Here is a 24,704-nt window from a genome sequence, read left to right as displayed (position 1 = left end):
TAATTATTTGGCCATTCCGATTAATCGGTCGACCTCTACTATACACCTGAGTGAACGTAAGAGAAGCAGTTATTCAGCTTCGGTGCTTAAGCATTCCAACAGCACAAATAGGAAGAAACATTTGCATTCCAATTTGGACCTCTCTAGAGCAGATCAGACTCACTCCCAAAATGTTAATTTAGAGCCCTGCTATTTAATGTCACCAAAGCCCCATATACTACCCACCATTGCGACATGTATGCTCTCATTGGCTGGTCTTCGCTACATATTCGTCGCCAAACCCACTGGCTCCAGGTCATCTATAAATCTTTGCTTGGTAAAGCTCCGCCTTATCTCAGCTCACTGGTCACCATAGCACCCACCCGTAGCACGCGCTCCAGCAGGTATATTTCACTGGTCATCCCCAAAGCCAACACCTCTTTGGCCGCCTTTCCTTCCAGTTCTCTGCTGCCAATGACTGGAACGAATTGCAAAAATCACTGAAGTTGGGGACTTATATCTCCCTCACTAACTTCAAGCATCGGCTGTCAGATCGCTGCAGCTGTTCACAGCCCATCTGTAAATAGCCCATCCAACCAACGACCTACCTCATCCCCATATTTGTCTTTTTTCTGCTCTTTTGCACACCAGTATTTCTACTTGCACATCCTCATCTGCACATCCATCACTCCAGTGTTAATTGTTAAATTGTAATTACTTTGCTACTATGGCCTATTTATTGCCTTCCCTCCTTACTTCATTTGCACACACTGTATACAGATTTTCTATTGTGTTATTGACTATGTTTGCTTATCTCATGTGTAACTCTGTTGTTTTTGTCTTGGCCAGGTCACAGTTGTAAATGAGAACTTGTTCTAAACTGGCCTACCTGGTTAAATAAAGGTAAAATAAAATAAATAAAAAATGCCACTCAACAAAAAAGACATTAAACATATGCCTGATAAGGGAACATACCAATGATTCCATTGAACAGTCAAACTGATTTTACCATTCACTTCCATTTCACTGAAAGATATTTGCTATCGGAAAAGTCTAAATGGGATCCTTGCAATGGGGTGACGTCCAGCTCTGACATCACCCCATTGAAGTTGACATTTAAAATGGTTAAGGTACGGATTAAAGTTAGGGATGTCCCAAGGATCCCACTTAGCATATATTTGCTATTGTGCAGTGGAGAGGAGAGCAAGCTCTGACAAATGAGCTCAAGGGGTTCCCTGACATTTGAAACAGTGTAGCAGCACATTTATGGAAAAGACAGGAGGAGAGCAGTGCTCTGAAAAAGGGGCAAAATTATAATTGTCGTCATCTTGAAGTCTATTTGGCTATTTGCTGCAGTAGCCTCCTTTTGAGAAGCATTCTCCATCGAACAGCTCATGCAGAAATATACACTAACAGAAGACGTTAGAGCAGGGCTCGCCAACCCTGTTCCTGGAGAGCTACCCTCATGTAGGTTTTCAATCCAACCAGCTGTAACTAATCTCATTCAGCTAATCAACCAGCAAATTATTAAAATCAGGTGTGCTAGATTAGGGTTGGAGCGAAAACCTACAGGAGGGTTGCGCTCCAGGAATAGGGTTGGAGAGCCCTGCGCTAAAGAAATAGAACAAAATATGTATATATGTATATAACAGTTGACTCAACTAGTGTGTGGATCAAAATAAATTCTACCTTATAAGCTTAGCGAAAAGAATGAATCAACCTGAATCTAGGTGAGAACATTCGTGGCCATCTGTTAAAATGCTGCTGTTTGAACAACTGTTGCGAAATCGGTAACATATTGATGAATGGAAGCAAGTGTTTGAAAGCATCACAGCTGTCTGTAGATCAGGGGTATGCCCCCTGGGGCCCGCGGAGGTACTGCAGTTGGTCCGCTAAAATATGGATTGGTCCCCCCATGTTTTTATGAATATTGCTAGCAACCGAACAAACTTTGAATTACATACCTACAGTATTAACAGAGGAGATAATCTGTCAAATTATGTCAACTTTATTTTTCAAGTCCTAATATTGAGCAAGTTACACTCATTGGCGCCAATTATACTCACTGGAGTATCTGACATAGGCTTTGAAAAAGCACCCGTGTAAAGGCTTTCTTGACTTGGACATACATTTTTGCTAGCACAGGGCTAACCATTGTTTAACTAGCTAAACAGCTGCTCTTAGCGAAAATGTGGTTTGGAGTTACAGTACCTTTCTAACTAATAGCCTATAGAACAGGTTTCATCAATTGGCGGCCCACAGGCCGGATTTGGCCCACAGGTGATTTTAATTGGCGACCCAAGTTCTTTGCTTGGCCTTACTGAAGAGCTCAGTGACTTTCAACATGGCAATGTCATAGGATGCCACCTTTCCAACAAGTCAGTTTGCCACCGAGTGCTGAAGTGCGTAGCGAGTAAAAATAGTCTGTCCTCGGTTGCAATACTCACTACCGAGTTCCAAACGGTCTCTGGAAGCAACGTCAGCACAATAACTGTTCGTCGGGAGTGTCGTGAAATGGGTTTCCATGGCCGAGCTGCCATACACAAGTCTAAGATTACCATGCACACTGCCAAGCGTCGGCTGGACTGGTGTAAAGCTGGCCTCCATTGGACTCTGGAGCAGTGGAAATGTGTTCTCTGAAGTGATGAATCACGTTTCCCATCAGGCAGTCCAACGAACGAATCTGGGTTTGGCAAATGCCAGAAGAACGCAACCTGCCCAAATGCATAGTGCCAACTGTAAAGTTTGGTGGAGGAAGAATAATGGTCTGGAGCTGTTTTTAATGGTTTAGGCTCCTTCGTTCCAGTGAAGGGAAATCTTAACGCTACAGCATATGACATTCTAGGCAATTCTGTGCTTCCAACTTTGTGGCAACAGTTTGGGAAAGGCCCTTTCCTGTTTCAGCATGACAATGCCCCCATGCACAAAGCGAGGTCCATACAGAAATGGTTTGTCGAGATTGGTGTGGAAGAACTTGACTTGCCTGCACAGAGCCCTGATCTCAACCCCATCAAACACCTTTGGGATGAATTGGAACGCGACTGCGAGCCAGGCTTAATCACCCAACATCAGTGTCTGACCTCCCTAATGCTTGTGGCTTAATGGAAGGAAGTCCCCGCAGCAATGTTCCAACATCTAGTGGAAAGCCTTCCCAGAAGAGTGGAGGCTGTTATAGCAGAAAAGGGGGTGACCAACTCCATATTAATGCCCTTGATTTTGGAATGAAATGTTCAACGAGCAGGTGTCCACATACACTACATGACCAAAAGTATGTTATGTTTGGTATGGTTACATAAGACATATGGTTATTTAAGGCAAAAACAAAAGTTGGGTGGTTGGTCGGGGTGGATGGGTGGGCGTATAACGCGAATGTCCAGCTAGCTAACATTAGTCACCTAGTTAGAATTGTAACAAATCATACATTTTGCAAATTCTTAACATATAGTACATTTTTCAGATTTGTAACATATTGTACGTTTCGCTAATTCCTAACATATAATACAAATTGTAATTAGTAACATATTTAAAAAATAATAAATAACCCTTATTTTACCAGGATGAATGAGCCAATTCTAGACTGGGGATGATTAGTTGATTGACGGTATGAGGGCCAGATTGGGAATTTAGCGAGGACACAGGGGTTAACACCCTTACTCTTACGATAAATGGAATCTTTAGTGACCACAGAGAGTCAGGACACCCATTTAACGTCCAATCCGAAATAAATATAAGGTTGATGACATCCACAAATTAATACATACCATACGAAAAGTAACAACATATCATACTAAATCGAGTGTCTCAGATTAACAGACAGAATGAGACCAGACTGGGCCCCCTGACCATCGCTCAAGAAGAAAAAAATAAATCGTCCCGCAGCTATATTTAGTTGAAAATCCCTGAAATCGAGTTATACTTCCTCTTCCAACAACGTGGGGAGGTCAAAACTAAATTATATAATTTTTTAAATGTTGATTACTTCTCCTTGCCATTATCATTCATCTGACAGGACGTGAGATTTTGTTTTTGTTAACATATGATTGGGGTCCCTGGGCAAGAAAAGGTTGAAGACCCCTGCTGTAGATTAAAGTGAGAAGCCACGTTGCTGGCTACATGCTATCTGTTAGGGTTTAATTCCTATACAATTTCACTTTTTTTTTTTACTAATTTGACGTACGTAGGCTACACTCATTCACTGGAACAAAATAAAAGCTGTCAAGTTTCCTTGCAAAGAACTCAATGTGCAAAACTAACATTGCAATAGTATGTCATTACAAGTTCTAATATTAGAATGAGTTGGATAAAAGTAACATTACGACTGTCAACATTGTCATTGTTGCCAAATCACAGCAGCCGCTACTCACTGTGACTGAATTAGATGGATACAAAACATCTGCATAAATGTCGCACTTACCGAAACTTTGCTTGAATCCCAGTTATAACTTCCAACTGTTTATATATCCACCTACTGAAATAACGAAATCCCTGTACTTGATCAACTTTTCCGCTCCAATGCCAGCCCGCTGCGTTGCCTCTTCTCTACGCCATGTCGGAAACGGGACAATGGGAAGTTGGAAAGTGGAAACGTCATCGCAGGCAGGCACATCCCGCCCCGCTCCCGACTGGATTGGTTTGGCAAGAGGAACTTCTCTGTGATCTTTTCAGAGTTTGGGACGTGCCTGCCAATCAATTTTAAAAAGCAAGCCCTATGTGGTCTGTAGGGGGCACACACGTAGCCTAAGTGAAGTGGTCTGGAAAATGTATTTCATAATTACTTTTTTCAAATTTCCAGTGTTCTATTGCCTTTCTTGTACAATAAGGGGGAAAAAACATCTTAGACCTTGTTAATAGAATGGTATTTTGTTTAGGAATGGAAGTCGGCTACAGTATTGCTTTCAAGATCTGTAACACATAAAAACACTGATAGTCTTGGCCCTTGGAAACTGTTGAAACGTTGCACAGATAGCTAGATTCCAGAGATTGTCCCAGCCCATATGTCCCAGTTCAGTGCATCAGCTGACATCAAGGAGAGAATGAAATTAAGGTCTGGATCCATCCACATCACCTCTCTGTCTGTCTTTACTCAAACGCCATCCTTTCCACACTCAGTGTCGGGGTCACACTCCAGCATCTCCCTGATCCACTCATCATCCAGGGCCCCCACGATGAACTTCTCCAGGCTGATAGCTAAATAAAACTCAATGTTATGGAAGAAAATAGAATGATCAACATCATATGTTTACAGCCTTGTATTGGCTGCACACTCACAAGATGTAGTTACAATCACAAATCCCAGAAAATACAGTTCAAGGCAGGGCTGGATAATTAGAATAGAGGTAGAGGAACTGCAGCAATAGCTAACCAGCTGCCTGGGATGCTGGAGGTTTTGTAACCTTACATTAGGATTACCTGTGTTTTGAAATGGTTCCTGTGTGATCCTTAACATTGTTGTCTATATCTAATCTTACAAATATTCAGTTGGTGCGCTCCACAGCTGTAAGTGGGTTAGGCATGGGGAACAAGGCTGCCACACTCATCTTGTACACAGCCTGTGTAATCAGAGACCATATACTTTGTGAAATTTGACATTTAGCACCATCTAGTGAATAACAAGCATAGTAACATCTGCTACAAATGCAGCTAGGGCAAGTGCCAGTGCAACGCAGTGCCAGTAGGTTCCCAGCCTCCCATGGCACCCACACAAATCCCACTAATGATTCAATTATATTGAATTCCCCTGAGAAGGGATTTGATCTTGAGCAAAGACATTTGAGCAAGGCAAAGAACAGTAACATTGTTCAATTTTCATCCTCATAATGCATTGCACCTGCAGTACCCCTTGGGATGACATAATGAAATATAATGTCTCTCTACTGGGGTAACTTCAAATCAGCATACTGATGGCTGTCACATACTCCTGTAAACCAACAACCCCACCCTGTGCATAACCACAGATCGTCAGTCTCTCACACAGTATTACATATTCTGGTAACACTTTGCCTTAATTTGCCCTTATACCTGATCCCTATTCCACTTGTGTAAAAAAGGCTTAATTCTACTACTATGCAGTTACCTGTACTGACAATATATTAGTACAATTTTGTTAGATAATAGTTAGTGATACTACAACGGTAGCAGAGTAACAAAATGTAAAGTATTGCCAGTATTTTGTAAAGAATTATGCAAATAACAGTGCAGCAATACAGAGCTGCTGTCTGTTCTGAGGATGGCTAACATTGAAAAAAGTATTGAGAAGACTGAAAAGACAAAGGAAAAAAAGTTTGTTTAAAGATAAGAAAAGTACATTTTTGGTGCCTACCCTGTTACTTTCCAAGGTGGTGAATATCTGCTCAGCGTAGCTGACTCATTGCCCCCAGTTCCATTACAGAAGTATCTCCGGAACTCATGCAGAGTGATCAGTCCACCTGGGCACACATTCATAAACTTTCTATCACAAATGCACAACCAAAGAAAAGAGATAAATATTTTGAAATGAAAAGATTAGATATCATTTTGTAGTTTAACTCTAATCAATCAATAACGTAAAATTATATAGATTAAGCTGTATTTGTAACGGTTTTAAAAACTCTTTCAAAGTGGCTGTTTCTTGGTTTAAACATTTGTACTGTATGTCACAAAGACAGAGTTCCATAGAGTTATAGAAAATGGCAAAAACAATGGCAGCTAGACTAACAGAAGCTTATCTTTCCCTGTCATTCTCAGATACTAGTTCCTACTTTTGTCCCAAAAAAGTTAAATGGATTTCTTAAGAGGTTCAATGTGTAATACAGTAGATTGCTTTTCTTGCTTTTAAGTTGAATGTCCTTTGGTTATGGTCAGTTTCTGATTGCTATCATTCGTGAACAAGAGACATTTTATATTTAACTTAACAAAAAATAAATATTTTGAAATGACATAGCTAGAATTCTTACCTAAACCACTCACAGAGCTCTGTGACATAGGTAGTTCCTCTCCTGCAGGGTAGAGATGCAGCCTGTCACATCAACAGAATGGAACCTCCACAGTGCCGACTATGTACACACCACAACCCATATTCACAAAGCGTCTTAGAGTAGGAGCGCTGACATATAATCAGGTTCCCCCAGTCTTAATTATTAGGATCTGAAAAGCAAAACTGATCCTTAAACAGCACTCCTACTCTGAGATGCTTTATGAAAACAGAAAGTTACACCAGCTTACCATGGGCACACTTAATCACACTTACCCAAGTGGTATCACATTTGTAAAATGATGGAAATGTAATTCTCCTAGCAGGGGGGCAAAAAGGAGGAGAGGACAGGGTTGATCTAAATATAATTACCAAAAGCTGTAGTCATGAGTGATCTCATTATGAGCTCTACAGGGAAGGTGTCGCAGTAAGGCTATGGATTGAAAGAGGACATTTGTACAGACAGGAAACATTGATTTAATATGAAGTGCACATGTGTGTGCGCAGACTGTGCATGTGTGCATAACCGAAACACCACTGTGAAGTAAAAGGAAACTAATGTTTATTAAGAATAACCTTTTTTTCACAAGACAGCTTAGAGACAACTTCTCTGCCATAAACCAGACCTGTTGAAGCAGCAATAACGCCATGAATCTTTAAGTGCTTCTTAAGCCCACTAATAAAACAAACAAACAAAACAGATACTAACAGTAACAAATCCAGTATATTAAAAAAACAGGACAGGTGATTTTGAAGCTGTAAATGTGAATGTGTCACTGACTAGCCTCCCCTGCTAACAAACAGCTCTTCTCTGAGCCCACAGGTAAAGAAGGGCCTTGCTTGTGTGTGGATAGGCTAAAAGGCAAGGCTAACAGGCTAACAGTGGCCAACTGGGATCCCTGTGCCACAAGCACTATAAAACATTGGTTTGTGGTATATCTAGATTCTAGGGCATCCGCATCAATTGGGAAACAGCATTAGTCTGGGAAACAGTTTCTGAAGCCTTATCAGTCCACAGATAACGGTTTATGGTTACTCATTCACACGCCTACACACACACACACCGGTCTGTCTCATACTCTAGTTTGTCTTATAAGGCAAACACAAAAAATGTATTAAAAAACAAAAAAAAAGGATACAAAAGCAGCTGCATGCAATAAGATCAACTGAGTGGGACATAAAAGGAACCAAAAAAAACCCCAACTAAATCTAACTATACCTTGGATAATGTTCAGTACTTCAAACTGGGACAGGGACAGTTGAGGTTGACTCTAACCAAAGTACAGAACAGTACTCGACTTCCACTCAATGCCACCACACAATGACAATAGGGTGGGCAGCAGTCCAACTGTACAAACGTACACTAACGGTTTCACAACTCAGGGCATTCACAAATACAGTACAATGATATTAGAAGAAAAACATTTCTTAAAACAAACCAAAATCATACAGCTTTTTTCCTTTTATAGGACCAGCCTGTATCTATGGCACATGCTTTCACAGCTTGCTTGTTGAATGCCATCATCTGTGATCAGGCTCGTGATTGGCACGTCAAATCCAGCCACCAATCGTGTTTCATACTTCTGATTAATCCCATGATCCAATAAACAGTCGCTAGGGGAAATGCCATACCATTTAATGTGTTGAGAGGTAAGGTGGGACTGATGGTTTGTAATATACACTTCTCAGGTATCCATGCAGAAACGGCATGAGGCACTTCAGACACAGACAGGTAGTGGGGGTCCTAGTGGGATTGGTGCCTCCCTCAGTATTGAAGCAAAAGTGGAGCTCCAGAGACAGTGTTCTTCAGAACTCACAATACACCTCCATCCATCCCACCCTCAGAACCGAACCAAAATCATTACTGGCACAAAACGTGAACAGACTTTAAAAAGTGACGACTGTGGCGGGATGGGCTAAAACAGCAGTATGCACACAGGCATTGGAGTTTAAATAGCATCATTTTAAAGACATTTCAGGACTTTAGTCTTACCTCACATAAGGCTGCCACAAAACCATTATTCATTCAAAGCATGGTGACCATAGACCAATCAGTGTGACCATAGATGGCAGGTGATGGGCTTACTGACATGACCTCGAGCCACCACATTTAAAAAGCATGCTTATCTAGCTTCTTATAGTTTGGTGGGGCAATGGTAAAATGGGCAACTCCAAATAAAGTAGTTGGCAATTTTTGTCTTGTCCAGGTCTTGTTACTTGTTTCTTTGTCCATGTGTATTTGATCACAAAAAAAGTAATTGGCTATGGAATCCATATTGTTTGATGACAACCCACTTAAATTCTCAAATCATGCTTCATATCATATTGCCATTTTGGCAGCATGCCCATTAATTTATAACCTCTGAGCAAACTTGTTTGCCAGACAGGTTAGGTTGTGACTAGGAGTTGGAACAGGTTCAGGGAACAAAACCAAAGACTGGAAAATAACAACAATTGAGGAACAGAATCAGAACTGGGAACGAAAGTGATCTATACTGTTCCGGAACAGAACCGTTATTTTTGAAGCAAGGGAACTGGTTCATTTGTTCTTTTACATTTGGGGCATTTTTTTCTCAGTCCCACAAAAAAAAAGCGCCTATGCAAAGCCCTCACTCTGTCACTCAGAAACTTATTCCAGTGTCTGCCTGCCAGCTGAAAATCTTTGCCAGTGTGTGTAGGCTACCTATCTCTCGCCGTCTGAAGCATAGGCTATTAGCCTACTGACATTGAGTGTGATTACTCCGAAATTAGGGAGATAGATTTTTTTATTTGAGAAGAATGGATAAACTTACACAATACTAGGATACTATACTTATCATGTTTCAAGTTGGCTTTAATAACTACAAAAAGGTCAAATGTGTTTTTATTTTAATTCTGGTGACGCTCTGCACACACACAAGCTTCTGGTCCAAAGTTAAGCCAACTCTTGGAAGTTCAAAGACATTCAAAGTTCCTTCATTGAATCTGCTCCTCCACAAGTATAATGCTGTGATCCTAATTCAGATAATGCATGTCATAACAAAATACCCAGCACTTCAAGCCAAGTCTCCTCCACCCTCTTGCTCGCTCTCTCCCCACCTGCAAAATTTCAGTCACATCTTGTGCCCAATGCATGTAAACATCTATCACAGCTTGCCCACTCCATAGCAAGCTGCTCCATCCACACGGATTGGTGAAGTCATTTAATGTTGAGCTAAAGAAGTTTAAAAAGGAAGAGAAAGGAATGATATAAACCATTATTTTTTTAGGGGTTTTGAACCGGTTCAGAACTTTATTTTGCTGGTCGGAACAGTGGAATGTAACGAAAAATAATTATGGTTACAACCCCTGGTTTGAACAGTAAGCGAGAGACAGAGATGTATATTGATGTTCTGGAATGTTCACTCTGCATAGTAGTCCCTTAAAGAATCCACACACCACAAACTACTCGGTTGACCTCTGAAGTAGCACCTCCTGAACGAGCTGTATAAGACTGTTGTCTATCAGTGCATTATGACACATGAAATTAAGTCAAAGCATGGGCGTCATAAAGCCGAAAAACAAAATCACTTTACAACAACACCAACGTCTGTACTGCCACGTACTATAGGTTTTTGATATATAGCCTGAGAAATAAACACTGCTACAAGTGATAAAAAAAATTTAAAAGATTGAATAAACATGAAATGGAGGAATGAGGGGTGGTTTCTGTTCTGTTGCTCCCTGAGTGATCCCTGATTCAGAGATCATTTATAAACTGTACACTTTGATATAAGGTATTTGATACATCTCTACTTTAATAATAGAATTTAAGTCTATTCCCTTAAACCTCCATTTCTGTTTTTAAGACTGTGTCAACATGGTGGATGAACGTGGCATTTATCCATACCAGGTCTTCACACGTCGGTCCAAATGCTGTGTGCCAGAGAGTTGGTGGTTAGGCCGTGACCCGCACCCACCCACCCAGTTCCTCTGATGGTGGGAAAATCTCGAAGTGGCGCATTGATAGCGGACTATCAGTGACTCTCAATGTCGACCAGAAATGTGTATTTAATCATTTTCAAATAATGTGGTGCCAAATCAACTACTTCTATTAGAAGTATTTTCAAATGATTTCCTATAAAATAGCCTACTATTTAAGCATAAGTATTTTCAAATGGTTACTTCCAAATATATGATTTAAAATAAACCTAGGACCAAACAGACCTGGGTTCAAAAGCATGGGAGTATTTAAATATTTGTATAAATACTGGTTATTTTCAAATACATGCCAATACTTTCCAAGTGTATTGCCAAATGCATTCCAATATTCAACTACTTGTATATTCAAATAAAAATATTTGCGGAAACTCAAAACATATCGCGGAGCGTGTCGGGATAGCACTTCGCTCTAAAGCCTGCAACCTTGTTTGCTTGGCTGTCTAATCTCTCCCTCTGCTTTGGGACACTTGTGCATATGGCGGAGGCACACGTGAAAGCGCAAATGGAGGGTCAAGGGGTGAAGGGAGTGATTTGGGATTCAGCCATAGTCTTACAGGATGTGACATGTGGGGACACAAAATGGCTGCTGCTCAAATAGGCCACGCCTCCTAAGGCCACTCCAGAGATGGGGAGGGGCTGTGGGCGCGTTCCTCTGCCCAGGCGTAGCTGATGCATGCCAGATCTTATAACCCCTGGATAAGAATTGTACGTATCAGCTAACCACATCATATGTTATAGTAATCGGTCAGTCGATGACACAGCCGATGACTTGGCACGCAATAATTGGTAGACGCATGCAACGTCTGAGCAGGGGAACGTGATCTGTAGGTCTGAGGAAAGCAGATACGGACAATTAGCCGCCAAGAACAGTCAAAATGGCCACCTGAAAGGCTTTGTAGGCACAGCCTCAGACTCTTCTCTTCCTCCTACTGAAAGTGGTGGAGAGCTGTTGTCCCTTATCGCCAATCGATCGCATTGTCTTAAAAAAAAAAAAATGAAAACAGCCACCTGAAGATTACACAGCTTATGTGGAAAAAAACTAAAACAACTAATAAATAAATAAAAATATGTTTTAAAAAGGGAGCCGATATCTGGTGAGAGAGAAAACTGTACTGAGGGAAATGCTGTGTTTGGGTCGAGTTATGGAGAGCTGTAGTGTGTTTCAGAGAGCTAAGGGGGGGGGCATTTCAGAGAGGCTGCGAATTTCAGTGAGCTGTGGCATGTTTCAGAGAGATCAGTGCAGTCAATTTTAGTGAGACGTGGAGAGTTTCAGTAGAGATGAGACAGAGGGACCAGTTCAGAGGGACCAGTTGATCTCATCCATGACCACGGCCTCGCCCAGGTCGGCGTCCGTCTCCAGCAGGCTCATTATCACTGCCATGGCCGCCTCGTCATTACTAAGGCCTCCCAGGCCAGGGTCCATCATATTCTCCATATCCAGCTGGGAAGTTTCCACTGGGGGAGCAGAGAGAGGGAAGAGAGAGAGAAAGATGGTCAGAGAAAAAGAAAGAGTCAGAAAGAGTGTGTGAGGGAGAGAAAGAGAGCAAGGAAGAGAGAGAGGATTACAAACCAGTCACAGAACCACATCATCTACGACTGAACAATGTATCTTCAGCAAGAAGAGTACCATCATCAAAAACTCTGTTCAGTATCACAAAGGACAAATTCTAAACTAGTCAAGATTGTAATGGGCTAAAGGGATGAGATGTGATGTTGTACCCATGAGTGATTCTCCTGCAGGGAATTGTGGTCTTTTGTGTTCTTGTTGTTCTCCTTCCTCTAAACTGGACTTCCCTGGCATCTCCAGGTCTGCCACCTCTCCATTTGGCACCTCAATGAGACAGGGGAAGAAAAAAGTTAAAGCAATACATACATGAACACACACACACACACACACAGAGACTGTGCACACACACACACTAGAGACTTACGTTGCTGCTGGACAGTGTAAGTTGCAGAGGAGACTTGTCCTTCAGCACAGTGAAGGGGCTGACATTACCGCTGGATGGGGACGAGTTCATCCTAAAACAGACAGATTAAACTGATCACAACAATCACACCTCAGGCATTTCTGAGCTTGTTTACTGCTTTGGTACAGTGACAACAATGCCAAACAGAATATATCCAGTGAGGTACCAACAATATCATTGAGCACATTCAAGCATAGCTTGAACAGCATACCTAATTCATAGTGATATAAATTAAAGAACATATTTTGACATCTCCAGGCGCGGGTCCAAACTTGTGCGTCTTTCACACCTGCAACTTCTCAAGAGAGTGTTTGAGAATTTTTGACAGCTTATTGCAGTTTGAAAAGTTTCACCAGGATCTTGTCAAGAGGGTGCCAAGCACTGAACGTTGCAGATAGAAATGTCTTTTAGGAGCTGACACGATTCCCCAAATGAGACAGGGAAGCATACCGGTTGTACATAAAATAGTTATATTGGAACGTTAATAATAAACATATAAATAAATGACAGTGCCAGTAAAAAGTTTGGACACATGGTCTTTCCATGGTTATTCTTTATTTTTACTATTTTCTACAATGTAGAATAGGTAAGACATCAAAACTATGAAATAACACAAATGGAATCATGTAGTAACCAAAAAGGTGTTAACCAAATCAAAACATATTTTAGATTTTTCAAAGTAGCCACCCTTTGCCTTGATGACAGCTTTGCAAAACCCAAACTTTTGACTGGTAATGTACACACACACACACACACACACATCCTCCTCCCCTTTCTCTGCCACATGTCCGTCTTCACTGATAGGCTACCACACCCCACCCCATCACCCACCTGTTGTAGTCCAGCAGCTCATTAGCGATCTGGGTCCCGATGCTCCCTGCATAGATCATGGTAGTGGAAGCACAGGAGATCCCCGGGATGATGGGAAGAGACTTATTGCCATCGTCTAGGAGGAAAACATTCATTAGCCACAGGTTAGGTCTATTTAGCTATAGACCTCAATGCTTATATAACACCAATCGTCAGCTTTTTCAAGTTGACATCTCAACTAACCTTCAGAAGCCTTGGAATTAGTTGACTGTTCTGCTTTGTCTCCAGATCTGTCTGTTGGACATTGGTCACTGCTGGAGACGTGAGAGAATGTGGACACATGAGAACCATTTTGAGAAAGAGTTTTGAGAAAAAAGGTTGAATTACACAGTGTCACAAAGCTACAACGACAGTACAGAAAGATCAGTGATGATCCTAAGGAGGAGAAGATTTGTACTTACGATATGACAGTATTGGTTGACACTATGTATTCTACTTCTTTGGTCCAGGGATTTATGAAACTAAACATCCGACTTTGTAGTGTGACAAAAGAGCCATGTTTCGTTTTGAATTTGTAGCAATTTGTCTCTATTTTCTCTTTACTCCGCAGCACTGAAAGGAAAAGGTGTGAAAGTTTAAGTTGGAGGAGATAGATATTCTTTATTCCATTTAACATCTAGGTATGGTTAGAACAAGAGTAATAATAGCATAAAAGCTGCTTATGGCATGCAAATAGGAATGTTTTTCTTTTTCATTTTTGATGACCATTTCAGAGGAATACCGGAGGAAAACAATGGGGGGAAAAATTTGGGAAATTCTGAAACTAGGAAAAACATTGAAGTTGTGTAGCAACATGGCTCAAAACTAGGACCATTTCTCCCATGTAGTGATTTGGGGCCCTACTGGTGGGTTGTGGCTAGCCTCTGGCTCTTTGCTTCTGGGTTATGATTTGATTCCACATTCTAGGAATTCTAGGGAAGACTTTGAATGTTTCTCGTCTCTCGGGTTGGTAACAGGAAAGGCATGGTGCAAGCGACAGCATAAACTAGTTTGGTAATCAACCACTGGCTGAACTAACGAGATCCTACCTTTTCGATGTCGTTCTGCTAAATGTGGCAAGTCATGTTGATGGAAGTATTCGTAGCATGACGTTCCAAGCAGCTCCTGGGGTAAGTATCCTAGGACAGTGGTGGCTCTGTAAGGAGTAGAGGTGTTGAACATATTGTTAGTAATCATGTGATTTCTAGTCATTTCTTCTTCAGTGGAGCCAATGTGGTTATGAAGAGGTCAGTCTGATATGCACAAATTTGTGCAGTTCTTCAATTCAAGGCAACTCGAGCCTGAGTGATATGAGTCAGTGACCCAGACTCTAGAGACACCACATCCACACTGTCATGGGTCTCATGGGATAATTACATTATCCAGTATTTGCCATCCAGTGCTTGTAGACCAAGAGGACAAACCCCTTCCCATTGAGTGTAATGAGAAACTAAACATTAAATCAAAAAGTGAGGAAAACAATCACCGTTGGTCGACGAAGGTGAACTTGCCATCCATGGCGTAGCGCGTGACGAACTCCGTTGCTTTGACCAGGACCTCGTTGACCCCGTTGACAAGAGAGGCGGCGTGGGGGTGGACACGGCCCACGGCCACCAGGCAGCTGAAGTGAGAGCTGTCCTTGTCAGCCTCCCCCTCACCCCCCTCCTCCCCCAGCTGACTGGTGGGCCAGCTGCGAATGTAGCCTGTGCAGTGGACAGTGCAGTACTTCTCAGACTCTACATGGGGGGACAGCGAAACACGTAGACATTTTACATCCATTTGTTTTTCCATTACAGTTAAATCTTAATGAACACATTTACATTCATTGTTTAGCAGCTACTCCAATCCAGAGAATACATTTCACTTTATGTTTTATTATGAAAAAAAGGGCAGTCCTGCCTTATACAAACACACACTTAAGGAACAGATGGGAAACTATTTTCCTTCACACCAATCCACATTAAAGAGGGGAGAATATTCTCTCAATGTTATACAGACAGGTTCCAAATGTCCATCACATTTATGAAGACCATACTTTATAAATGGGGACAGACTTTTCCCCTACCTTTCTTTTTCGATGTGCTGGGCTGGAATTCCTTGTCCTCCTGTTTGACCGAGATCTTGTGGTACTTCATGCGGCAGAAGAAGGAGCGTCGCGCGCCCGGACACAGCCGAGCTGCTCCGACCGGGAGGTCAGCCTGGACCTGCAGGCCCGCTGTGGAGAAGAAAGGCCAATTAGACAGAGGCATACACACAGTAGAGTGAGTAAGACACAGGCATGCGGACGCACACACACTCAGACACACAGTGGAGATTCAGTCACACTCACACACAATACCAACGCAATTCCCCTCACATTTACATTTGTACATTTTTGTAATTTAGCAGAAGCTCTTATCCAGAATGACATACAGTTAGCAGAACATAGTGTAGACACACACACGATAGATCAGCTGAGACTATTCATCACTGCAAGTAATAATACAGGTATTTTCAATGTCAAAACAGCATTCTCAGAAATTGATGTTTTCCACTACAACTGTCAGGCATGAGTACAACACTGCTCCAAAAGGTCCTGCCCACTCCTCAGACAATCATCCAACTGACCCACTCACACAGTGCAGTGTTCTCCATGGTATGGGCCAAGGTAAACTCCACTCCTGAGAGCTTTCCTTCACTGGCTGCTGACTCACTTCCTGGGGGGAGGACCCCAATGTGTTAGGGTGTAACACTGCTCTACTTTTTTATGGAAACCACCCAGTCTCCTACCACTGTCATTTCAGCATTCCTGTGGTCAACATTTTCCTTATGGAAAATATATACACACACACACACACACACCTTACTTTGCACACCCTGTCCCCACACACAGCTGAGAGTCACACATACTTACTTTTGGCATCTATTAGTCGCTCGCGGGGGTATAACTCAGAAGCTGAGAGCTGCTCCTTTACTTTCCCCATGTCCTTTGGGTGAATGTAGTCAAAGAGACTCTGTCCAATCAGTTCCGTCTGTAAACAAAAACAACCAATCAACTCCACTTGCTGATAATAAGTAATGACTTACTTTGACTACATCTCCATAACACATTCATTACATATCTTTAAGCATTTCATTAATGTGTTATAACAGGTCCTAACCGCATTACCAGCGTAAGTGAATATGCCAAAAGGACAAACCACATTCTGAAAATGATGCTGATATTTAGCCTGTACCAGCCCCATTTCCCCCACTGGCCAGTATGGGTCTGTGACTTACCTTCTTCCTCTCACTGAGGTGAATGGTGCATGAAAATCCCTACATGGTTGAACCCTCAGGGTACATTTTACAGATTAAATACTGTAGTTGAGGGTCATAACTTTTGTATTTCATTGACAGCCCTCCTCCACATCACAATTAAGTTGGTAATACTGGTCTATAAAACACACACGAAGGATCTAAAGTTAATTTGGAAAGTATTCATACCCCTGGCCTTTTTCCACATTTTGTTACAGCCTTAATCTAAAATGTATTAAATAGCTTTTCCCCCCTCATCAATCTACACACAATACCTCACATTTATTTTCAGGTCTCTCCAGAAATGTTTGATCAGGTTCAAGTCCAGGCTATGGCTGGGCCACTAAAGGACATTCAGAGACTTGTCCCGAAGCCACTCTTGCATTGTCTTGGCTGTGTTCTTAGGGGCGTTGTCCTGTTGGAAGGTGAACCTTCGCCCCAGTCTGAGGTCCTGAGTGCTCTGGAGCAGGTTTTCATAAAGGATCTCTGTACTTTGCTCCGTTCATCTTTGCCTCAATCCCGACTAGTCTCCCAGTACCTGCCGCTGAAAAACATCACCAAAGCATGATGCTGCCACCACCATGCTTCACTGTAGGGATGGTGCCAGATTTCCTCCAGACGTGACGCTTGGCATTCAGGCCAAAGAGTTAAATATGGGTTTCAGACCAGAGAATCTTGTTTCTCATGGTCAGATTCCTTTGGTAAACTCCAAGCAGGCTGTCATGTGCCTTCTACTGAGGAGTGGCTTCCGTCTGGCCACTACCATAAAAGGCCTTATTAGTGGAGTGCTGCAGCGATGGTTGTCCTTCTGGAAGGTTCTCCCATCTCCACAGAGGAACTCTGGAGCTCTGTCAGAGTGACAATCGGGTTCTTGGTCACCTCCCTGACCAAGGCCCTTCTCCCCCAATTGCTCAGATTTAGCCAGGCGGTCAGCTCTAGGAAGAGTCTTGGTGGTTCCAAACTTCTTCCATTTAATGATGGAGGCCACTGTATTCTCGGGGACCTTCAATGCTGCTGAAATGTTTTGGTATCCTTCCCCAGATCTGTGCCTCGACATAATCCTGTCTCAGATCTCTACAAACAATTCCTTTGACCACATAGCTTGATTTTTTTATCTGACATGTACTGTCAACTGTGGGACCTTATATAGACAGGTGTGTGCCTTTCCAAATAATGTCCAATTAATTGAGTTTCCCCACAGGTTGACTATAATGAAGTTGGGTCTGTAAAAAAAAAAGGTATATGTTTTTATTTTTAAATACATTTGCAAAACTTTCTAAAAACCTGATTTCGCTTTGTCTTTATGGGGTATTGTGTGTAGATTGCTAACGGGAAAAAATACATTTTATCCATTTTAGAATAAGGCTGTAACTTAACAAAACGTGGAAAAAGTCAATAGGTCTGAATACTTTCCGAATGCACTGCAGTCAATGTAAAGTCAAATCTATTTTCCCATTTATAGTTTAGCACTTCATGGTAATTAACTGCGCAGTTTGCCACTCTGGTAAGTCACAGGCCTATACTGCCTGGTGGGGGAAATGGGGGTAGTTCAGGCTATATATCATCATCAAAACGTGGGTTTAAACTTTTGGCATATTCACCAACACTGGTATGATAAAAGCGCACTTTTGAGAACAGCCATAATGATGACAAAATGCTGTCATTGCAATGATGCATCTATTAAGATACAGAAATATGAGCTATTGCATTGCTTGACACGAATGTGCTATAGATATGCTATGGATATATTTCATTAACCTTTACTATACCCTGGCATTAATGAATACTTGTTTCTGATTGATTTGAAGTGCATTCTAGAGCGTGCATAATTTCCTATAACGCACAGTATATTTGAACAGCAGAACTCAATGGCTATAGTTATTTGAGACATGTTTTATGTTTGAGCTGCTTTTGAAAGCAAAAGACAAATATACTTTTTTGGGGGCATTGTTGAATTTGATTCTCATAATGGCAAGCTACGACTGATGGCTTGGTTAGCTACACTATCAAGTCTGTTTGGTTACCACGTCAACTACTGTAGCTATCTAGCTACTTCAGTGGATGTTGAACACATGTCTACCGGCAAATGTGTTTCACTTTTATACCATGGCTATAATGTAATCAACTCAGGGCTCTGTGTTCTCTGAAAAATAATGCAACTCCATGGAAGGTCAGTTCCACTCCAACATATCTTCCACGTCGTTCATTGATTTTCCCTTACATAATGCGGTTGGGACCTGTTCTAACACATTAATGAAATGCTTATATATGTAATAAATGAATTATGTATATGTAGTCAAAGTAAATCATAACCTAACGTTGTTCCAATGCAACCTAAAAATTGCTAACAAAGAACATCAGAACTATTATTCTGTAACAGAAACTGTGTGAATCTTTTGAAAATGTTAATAAAGTGTGTAGTGGTGAGATTTCTCACCTGGCTGTAATTCAGTGTCTTGTTGATGGACTCTGAGACAAAGACTATTTTTCCACGATCACAGCCCACTACGAACAGGAACCCGTCTGCAGCCTTGAGAATGAGGTGTTTGAGCTCGTCATCAGGGAGGAATGAAGGCTTATAATTGGCTTCAGCAAAGGAACAGGTGGAACCTGGGTAAGTATAACAGAGGTCAGAGAGGACAGAGGATTTCTTGTTTCTGTCAAGTGGCATTAAAGCAATATATTAATGTGTGTGATATTTAGGAGCCATTGCCAAAGAAGAAAAAAATATACTTGGGCTTTTCTTCATAAAAATAATATCAGGTTTACAGTTAATACAATGTACAATATACTTAACAATTTGCGACTTAAAATGACCCGAAACCATCTAAGACAAGGTGACAGTTGGTGGTTAAACTATCACCATGTCTCCTAAGAAAGTATTAGTATAAATAAAGTATTACCTTGTATTAGTACAGTATTAACTCACATTACTTAATACTTTACAAATATGAGGTAGACTTAACCTGTTGGGGCTAGGGGGCAGTATTTGCACGGACGGATAAAAAACGTACCCGATTTAAACTGGTTACTACTCTTGCCCAGAAACGAGAATATGCATATAATTAGTAGATTTGGATAGAAAACACTAAAGTTTCTAAAACTGTTTGAATGGTGTCTGGAGTATAACAGAACTCATATGGCAGGCCAAAACCTGAGAAGATTCCATACAGGAAGTGCCCTGTCTGACAATGTTGTCCTTCTGTTGCATCTCTATCAAAAATACAGCATCTCTGCTGTAACGTGACATTTTCTAAGGCTTCCATTGGCTCTCAGAAGGCGCCAGAAAGTGGAATGGGGTGTCTGCAGTCTCTGGGCAAGAGCAGCAGGAGAATTTGTCAGTGGTCAGCCTGGGGACAGTGACAGTGCGCGTTCATGAGAATTCTAAAAAAAAATATTTCAGCCTTTGAATGAATACAACGTCGCCCGGTTGGAATATTATCGTTATTTTACGAGAAAAATAGCATAAAAATTGATATTAAACAGCGTTTGACATGCTTCGAAGTACGGTAATGGATTTTTTGTCACGAAATGCGCTCGCGCGTCACCCTTCGGATAGTGACCTGAACGCACGAACAAAACGGAGCTATTTGAATATAACTATGGATTATTTGGAACCAAAACAACATTTGTTGTTGAAGTAGAAGTCCTGGGAGTGCATTCTGACGAAGAACAGCAAAGGTAATCCAATTTTTCTAATAGTAATTCTGAGTTTGGTGAGCCCCAAACTTGGTGGGTGTCAAAATAGCTAGCCGTGATGGCCGGGCCATGTACTCAGAATATTGCAAAATGTGCTTTCGCCGAAAAGCTATTTTAAAATCTGACACCGCGATTGCATAAAGGAGTTCTGTATCTATAATTCTTAAAATAATTGTTATGTATTTTGTGAACGTTTATCGTGAGTAATTTTGTAAATTTACAGGAAGTTTTCGGTGGGTATGCTAGTTCTGAACATCACATGCCAATGTAAAAAGCAGTTTTTTGATATAAATATGAACTTGATTGAACAAAACATGCATGTATTGTATAACATAATGTCCTAGGAGTGTCATCTGATGAAGATCAAAGGTTAGTGCTGCATTTAGCTGTGGTTTTGGTTTTTGTGACATATATGCTTGCTTTGAAAATGGCTGTGTGATTATTTTTGGCAGGGTACTCTCCTGACATAACCTAATGTTTTGCTTTCGCTGTAAAGCCTTTTTGAAATCCGACAATGTGGTTAGATTAACGAGAGTCTTGTCTTTAAAATGTTGTAAAATAGTCATATGTTTGAGAAATTGAAGTTATAGCATTTTTGAGGCATTTGTATTTCGCGCCATGCGATTCCACTGGCTGTTGACTAGGGTGGGACCTAGCCCAGGGAAGTTAAGTGGGTGAGCAGGCCAACCAACTGTACAGTAGGCTACCTTTGAGGGATTTGAGGTGCTGTACAGCCATCCTGAGCACGGTGAGTTTGTCCAGCTTGCGGGACATGGGGTTACAGGTGGGAATCATGGCTGACAGCTCGTCGATCAGGTTGTTCATCTTGTCCCGCCGCCGCTTCTCGATCTGGCTGTGAGGTTCCCTGGAGAGAGATGGACACTCAATGACACCAGATGTGGTGAACCCATTTTCTCTCATGACACCTCCACACTTCTTGGTCTGGCTTTATGGGATTGTGTTCTCAAAATTCAACCTAACATTATCCACTTACATTATTCATACCCCTTGACTTATTCCATGTTTTGTTACATCTACACACAATACCCCATAACGACAAAGTGAAAACATGTTCAGACATTTTTGCAAATGTATTGAAAATGAAATGCAGAAATATCAGATTTTACATAAGTATTCACACCCGAGTCAATATTTTGTAGAAGCACCTTTGGCAGCGATTACAGCTGCGAGTCTTTCTGGGTAAGTCTAAGATCTATCCACACCTACAACATTCTCCAATTATTCTTTCCAAAATTCTTCAAGTTCTGTCAAATTGGTTGTTGATCATTGCTAGACAACCATTTTCAGGTTTTGCCATAGATTTAAGACAAAACTGTAACTCGGCCACTCAGGAACATTCACCATCTTCCTAGTAAGCAACTTAAGTTATTGTCCTGCTGAAAGGTGAATTAATCTCCCAGTGTCTGATGGAAAGCAGACTGAAGCAGGTTTTCCTCTAGGCTTGACTGTGTTTAGGTGCCATTCTGTTTGTTTTTTATCGTGAAAAACCCCCCAGTCCTTTACGATTACAAGCATACCCATAACATGATGCAGCCACCACTATGCTTGAAAATGTGGAGTGTGGTACTCAGTAATGTGTTGTATTTGCCTCAAACATAACGCTTTCTATTCAGGACAAAAAGTTAATTGCTTTGCCTCATTTTTTGCAGTATTACTTTAGTGCCTTGTTGCAAACAGGATTCATGTTTTGAAATATATTTATTCTGTACAGGCTTCCTTCTTTTCACTCTGTCAATTAAGTTCATATTTTGGAGTAACTACAATGGGAAACCCAAACGCCCAGTGACGCGAGCCTACCAGATGAGCAAAAATGCCTTGTAGGCTCGCTTCGAGGCAAGCAACAATGAAGCATGCATGGGAGCACCAGCTGTTCTGGACGACTGTGCGATAACGCTCTTGGCAGCCGATGTGAGCAAGACATTTAAACAGGTCAACATTCACAAAGCCGCGGGGCCAGACTGATTACCAGGACGTGTACTCAATGCATGCAAGGAACAACCGGCAAGTGTCTTCACTAACATTTTCAACCTCTCTCTGACCGAGTCTGTAATACCTACATGTTCCAAGCAGACCACCATAGTCCCTGTGCCCAAGGAATCGAACATAACCTACCTAAATGATTAGTGCCCCGTGGCCCTCACGTCAGTAACCATGAAGTGCTTTGAAAGGCTGGTCATGGCTCACATCAACAGCATGCTCCCAGATACCCTAGACCCACTCCAATTCGCATACCGTCCCAACAGATCCACAGATGAAGCAATCTCTACTGCACTCCACACTGCCTTTTCCCACCTGGACAAAAGGAACACATATGTGAGAATGCTGTTCATTGACTACAGCTCAGCGTTCAACACCATAGTGCCCACAAAGCTCATCATAAACTCAGGATCCTGGGACTAAACACCTCCCTCTGCAACTGGATCCTGGACATCCTGACAGGCCACCCCAAGGTGGTAAGGGTAGTCTACAACATGTCTGCCACGCTGATCCTCAATACTGGGGCCCCTCAGGGGTGTGTACTTAGTCCCCTCCTGTACTCCCAGTTCAACCACGACTGCGTGGCCAAGCACGACTCCAACACCATCATTAAGTTTGCTGATGACACAACAGTGGTAGGGCTGATCAGAGACAACGATGAGACCGCCTATAGGGAGGAGGTCAGAGACCTGGCAGTGTGGTGCCAGGACAACAACCTCTCCCTCAATGTGAGCAAGACAAAGGAGCTGATCGTAGACTAGAGGAAAGGGTGAGCCGAACATGCCCCCATTAACGACGGGGCTGTAGTTACTTTTTACTTTAGTTTATTTGGTAAATATTTTCTTAACTCTTTCTTGAGCTGCACTGTTGGTTAAGGGCTTGTAAGTAAACATTTCACGGTAAGGTCTACACTTGTATTCGGCGCATGTGACAAATAAAGTTTGATTTGAATGTTGATCCGTCCTCAGTTCTCTCCCATCACAGCCATTAAACTCAAACTGTCTTAAAGTCACTATTGGCCTCATGGTGAAATCCCTTAACGGTGTCCTTCCTCTCAGATAACTGACTTAGGAAGGAAGCCTGTATCTTTGTAGTGACTGGGTGTATTGATACACCATCCAAAGTGTAATTTTTTTAAAATGTACCAATAGGTACCCTTCTCTGCAAGGCATTGGAAAACCTCCCTGGACTTTGTGGTTGAATATGTGTTTGAAATTCACTGCTTGACCAAGGGACCTTACAGATAGTCATTCAAAAATCATGTTTAACTCTATTATTGCACACAGGTATTGCACACAGGTATCCATGCAACTTATTATGTGACTTATTCAAAAGGTGCACTATGCAGAAATCGCTCCGCCATTTCCGGGTTGCTAAAATTCAAATAGTTCGGCTAATTTGAGTTTGAGACAAAAGAAGCAAGTATAATGTAGAGTCATTGTACAATATTTTCCATAACCACAAATATTGTATTTTCAGCTGTTAGGAAGCTGGTGTACAAAACCGAAAGTAAAAGAACCAAAACGAAACTCAAGAATGGGAAGAATAGAAATAGCGGACATAGAACAAATATGCCGCTTCTTAGACTTTCTTTCAATGAGAATGTAAGATCTATAACTCACATTTCTAATTGAATTTGGTCACGTCGCCCAAAAAGTTACATACTGCAGCTTTAAGCAAAGGGGTTGAATATTTACTGACTCAGCTTTAAGCAAAGGGGTTGAATGCTCACTGACTCAAGACATTTCATTTTGAAATGTTTAATAATTTTTATTTTTTAATTTTTTTAACATAGTTCCAATTTGTCATTATAGGGTACTGTGTGTACGCCAGTGACAACAAATCTCAATTTAATCCATTTTAAATTCAGGCTGTAACAAGAAAACGTGGAAAAGTCAAGGGGAGAGAATCATTTCTGAAGGCACTGTAAACCTTGGTTGTAGTTCATTCACCAAGTTTTTAGATATACTGTATTTCACCCACATAGCCATATTGTATTTTCCATCCATAACTGCATGTATTTA

The 24,704-nt window shown here is 41.5% G+C and overlaps 2 protein-coding genes across 13 annotated transcripts in view; both read right to left on the bottom strand.

Annotated features, from left to right (window-relative positions):
• ppfibp1b (PPFIA binding protein 1b) overlaps nt 1-4,564 on the bottom strand; it is a 51,908-nt gene extending 47,344 nt beyond the window's left edge. For 5 of the 7 annotated variants that reach the window (XM_014125367.3, XM_014125368.3, XM_014125370.3 and 2 more), the window contains exon 1: nt 4,394-4,564. The gene's annotated coding sequence lies outside the window, so the exon portion shown is untranslated. The remainder of the gene's footprint in view (nt 1-4,393) is intronic. The other 2 variants (XM_014125373.3, XM_014125374.3) reach the window with 1 other exon arrangement.
• A 2,909-nt stretch (nt 4,565-7,473) lies between these two features.
• Nucleotides 7,474-24,704, bottom strand: part of bmal2 (basic helix-loop-helix ARNT like 2) — a 37,309-nt gene continuing 20,078 nt past the window's right edge. For 5 of the 6 annotated variants that reach the window (XM_014125376.3, XM_014125375.3, XM_045688295.2 and 2 more), the window contains 12 exons: nt 21,390-21,547; nt 19,421-19,593; nt 16,601-16,718; nt 15,773-15,922; nt 15,194-15,443; nt 14,757-14,863; nt 14,130-14,280; nt 13,912-13,982; nt 13,690-13,804; nt 12,820-12,910; nt 12,608-12,719; nt 7,474-12,343 (listed from right to left, as the gene is read on the bottom strand). In XM_014125376.3, the coding sequence (XP_013980851.1) occupies nt 12,186-12,343; nt 12,608-12,719; nt 12,820-12,910; nt 13,690-13,804; nt 13,912-13,982; nt 14,130-14,280; nt 14,757-14,863; nt 15,194-15,443; nt 15,773-15,922; nt 16,601-16,718; nt 19,421-19,593; nt 21,390-21,547 (1,654 nt within the window). In that variant the 3' untranslated portion in view covers nt 7,474-12,185. Of the gene's footprint in view, nt 12,344-12,607; nt 12,720-12,819; nt 12,911-13,689; nt 13,805-13,911; nt 13,983-14,129; nt 14,281-14,756; nt 14,864-15,193; nt 15,444-15,772; nt 15,923-16,600; nt 16,719-19,420; nt 19,594-21,389; nt 21,548-22,815; nt 22,996-24,704 lie in introns of those variants that run through there. The other variant, XM_014125380.3, reaches the window with a different exon arrangement.

Source organism: Salmo salar, chromosome 10, assembly GCF_965601325.2.
Source record: "Salmo salar chromosome 10, fSalSal1, whole genome shotgun sequence".
Classification (NCBI taxonomy): Eukaryota; Metazoa; Chordata; class Actinopteri; order Salmoniformes; family Salmonidae; genus Salmo; species Salmo salar.
Note: the sequence above shows the minus strand (reverse complement) of the source record. Positions and strands in the feature narration are given on the sequence as shown.